The sequence below is a fragment of the Arachis hypogaea genome, chromosome 11 (genome assembly GCF_003086295.3).
Source record: "Arachis hypogaea cultivar Tifrunner chromosome 11, arahy.Tifrunner.gnm2.J5K5, whole genome shotgun sequence".
NCBI classification, from domain to species: Eukaryota; Viridiplantae; Streptophyta; class Magnoliopsida; order Fabales; family Fabaceae; genus Arachis; species Arachis hypogaea.
This window is the reverse complement of record NC_092046.1, coordinates 134139944-134143250: the sequence shown is the minus strand read 5'-3', so window position 1 is coordinate 134143250 and position 3307 is coordinate 134139944. Positions and strand designations below refer to the sequence as shown.

General features: G+C 32.7%; 1 protein-coding gene across 1 annotated transcript; it reads right to left on the bottom strand.

Moving 5' to 3' along the window:
* Nucleotides 1–907: 907 nt before the first annotated feature.
* LOC140176216 (uncharacterized) lies at nucleotides 908–2859 on the bottom strand. Its single transcript, XM_072206141.1, has 4 exons — nucleotides 2659–2859; nucleotides 2251–2467; nucleotides 1363–1698; nucleotides 908–1152 (listed from the first exon to the last, which is right to left on the bottom strand). Exons 1-4 carry the CDS (start codon nucleotides 2857–2859, stop codon nucleotides 908–910), a joined length of 999 nt encoding a protein of 332 aa, XP_072062242.1.
* Nucleotides 2860–3307: the final 448 nt, after the last annotated feature.

Sequence of the window (3307 nt, the reverse complement as noted above, 5' to 3'; positions counted from 1 at the left end):
ACCCAGTAGAAGTAAAGCTGCAATACCAGAAGTAGCAACAGCAATTGCTATTTTTCCTTCGGACTTAACTTTTGCTAAGAGTGTTCTCCAGAGATATGTTTTCCCTGTTCCTCCCAAACCACTTACAAAGAACAACTTGCCCAAACTCAAATCAATAGATTTAAGTACAATATCATGAATTCATTTTTGGTCTGAGTTTAAACCACATAATAGTTGAACATATTCATGGTGCATTTTTATCCTGTGGTAGTTTAACTCTTGAAAAATAAGACGGCTGTTCATTTGGCTCATTAATGTGTCATTAAGAATTGGCATTCCTGAATAATCTTCTAATGATTTTCCCATCTTTCTCAGAATTTGTTCAATCTCCAGGAGAGAATAGTTTTGCAATTGTTCATCTGTCAACTGTAGGTTTGGGAGATCTAATAAGCGGCGCTGCTTGTATAAAATATCCTCTGAAAGTAACTTCCAATTTGATTCCCAAAGGCGATATGGATCAACCACTTCACAGTGCACTAATATGGTGGAAAATAATTGGCGAAGCTGGTTTCCTGTACCCCACATCGAAGCTTCTTTAAGGCAATCATCCCATTCTTTATCATCCTCTAATAATCCAAGTGCATAGCATGCATCTTTGAAAGTGTCGTATACAATACCATCTATTGTTCTTATTTGTTCATAAGAGCAACTTCCTCGAACAATGTTCAGCAGCATACGCAAATAGTATTTTTCTCCAGCAGTAGGAGGCACATAGTACATTCTGCCAATACATTTGCATTTATGTCTTCTTGTCCACGACTTTTCTTTCTTATTCCAAACATACTTCGCAGGGAATTCAGAGTATGTTAGTTTTCTGGCCTCAATGTCCTCAGAATTCACTTTCATCCACTCAATAAACATTGTTGCCTCAATTCTTGAACGACTCAATGTTTTCAAGTGTCATATGCCCTTGAAAATAATTTGGTTGTTGATTAGGAAGGTGGAATGATAAACGCTCTACAGCTGGTTTTCGATAGAACATATCAAATTGGTAAATTCTCCAAGCAGCTTCAGCTGCAGAAATATATCTACAATCCAAGTATGCCTTTATCTCATCATGTTCCTGAATTCTAGTTTCAGATGTGGAGGCAGAATTCTGTTCATCTGAGATAACTGCAGTAGCACGATCAAGTTACAAAGGCAACCTTAAATATTTAAAGATGGGCAACCTTTATCTACAATCCAAGTATGCCTTTATCTTAATGTTGAATAAATATTTGACCGATCTAGATCGGTTACAAAGCTCAACATTAAGATGGGCGTCATACTTGACCAAAAGATTCCTGTTATATGGAACGACATGACGATTGTCAAGTTAGAGACCATTCTTCAATATATATCTGTCATTATCCCTCCTAATGTACATAGGAAATCCATCATCATCAAATAATGTGCTATCATGAAATCTTTTTGAATAATGCTTTGAGCATTTGCCATTAATCATGCATGGAGAATTATGGTTTAAAATCCCACAAGGTCCATGAACCATGAATCTATCAACTGCACTATAAGCAACAGGATCATTTTCTTTATCTGGTATTTTAGCAGAAATAATTACATCAACCTGAGATGCTAGTTGTATCTTGTCATCCGAATGTAAGAAAACTAATATATGGGCATGTGGTAGGCCTCTCTTTTGAAATTCTATCGTGTATACAACTATTTAAATAAAAAAAAAAGTTAGAACATCTAATTGCTGATTTTGATGAAATTAATTATACAAAACAAGTAAAAAAATGACTTAAACAGAAAAAATAAATAGCAAAGGGATTTAATGTAAATCCCGTAAGAAAGAATTTAATCCAATAAGAATTGTGTTATAAAATTTAAAGATTCTCAATTTTATAAATGATTGTAAAACTGAAAGAATTTATCAAATAGATAAGAATTGTGAAAGGCAATTATTGAAAGGAAAAATGTATTTGTATAACGAAGATCAATATTTGCCGATTAAAGAAGTTGGAGAGTGTTGCGTAACATTTAATTATGAATTTTTGAAATAAAATTTAAATTTTATTTATGGAAAAAAGCCTTTATAAATATTTGCTCCTAAATTGCACATTCGATACATTCATGGAGGATTAAAATTTTGTTTATGTAGTAACAGATTCATTTGCAAGAATGGATAAATATTATATCTGGGTATTGTATTTCAAAAAGTAGATGTAAATAACATGAGTAAAATATTAGAGTAATAAATAGATACATTACCGTCAGTGACTCTCCCAAATATATGTCGACATTTATTATCATTGATGAGCTCCATTAACTTTATAGAAAAAACACGACTGACAATGTCAAGTCTATCATCGCTTTTTTGCCCATCAATATCTTCCAACATATAATCATTTTCAGACCACTTTGGATTACAAGTAAAAGTTAGAAATAAGTCTGGATATCCAACATAGCGACATATTGCCATTGCATCCTGTACATAAATGAAATATTTTTTTTAATTAACCATAATATTAGCAACCAATATCTTTAAAATAGGAAAAATGCAATAATTGTACACTATCAATATTTGATTTTGAAAGTATTGCACAAAGAATAATTATTTAATTTTTAAATTGCTTTAAAACTTCTCAAAAATAATTATGCCATAAGTCAATTATTTACCTGATAGTTTTGTACTCGATATCGAAGTCCACCTTTGTAACTTAAAGGTAGTATTGTCATTTTGCCAACATTATCTGCCATTACATCTCCTTGATTGATTGCATCTCTTAATCCACTATACAATTCATCTCGCAATTGTGCTTGATTATTTCTAATCCAATGAAGTCTCTCTTGTTCAATACAAGCATAAGCATCAACCATGAATTGTTGTAATAAACGTCCACCTCGCAACAAAGTTTGGGATTCTCCAATTCTTTTCTAAAGACGAAAAGCATAGTATTGTCTCATAGTGACTGTTTGTTGTTTGTAACTTCTACCTATTTGTCTATTAAAATGACTTATCCCTGTCCTGAAGCCATCTTCTCCATACGAAAACAGCAAAGGATATTGTAGGGCCATAAAGCTTGGATGTATTTCAGTTATTCTTTGAAGACCAGTTTTTTTATGTTCAATAACTATATCACGGTGGCATTTCTCCTCATTAGAGTACTGATCAACTAAAAGTGCTGCAACGAACTTCTGAAGAAGAATGTAGGTTATATTGTCTTCCATCAGTTGCCCTTTTACTTATCAATCGAAGTTTGAAATTACGAATTCCATCTTCTTGATGTCTGTCTCTAGCCATTCTAAAAGATTGAACCAAGACATT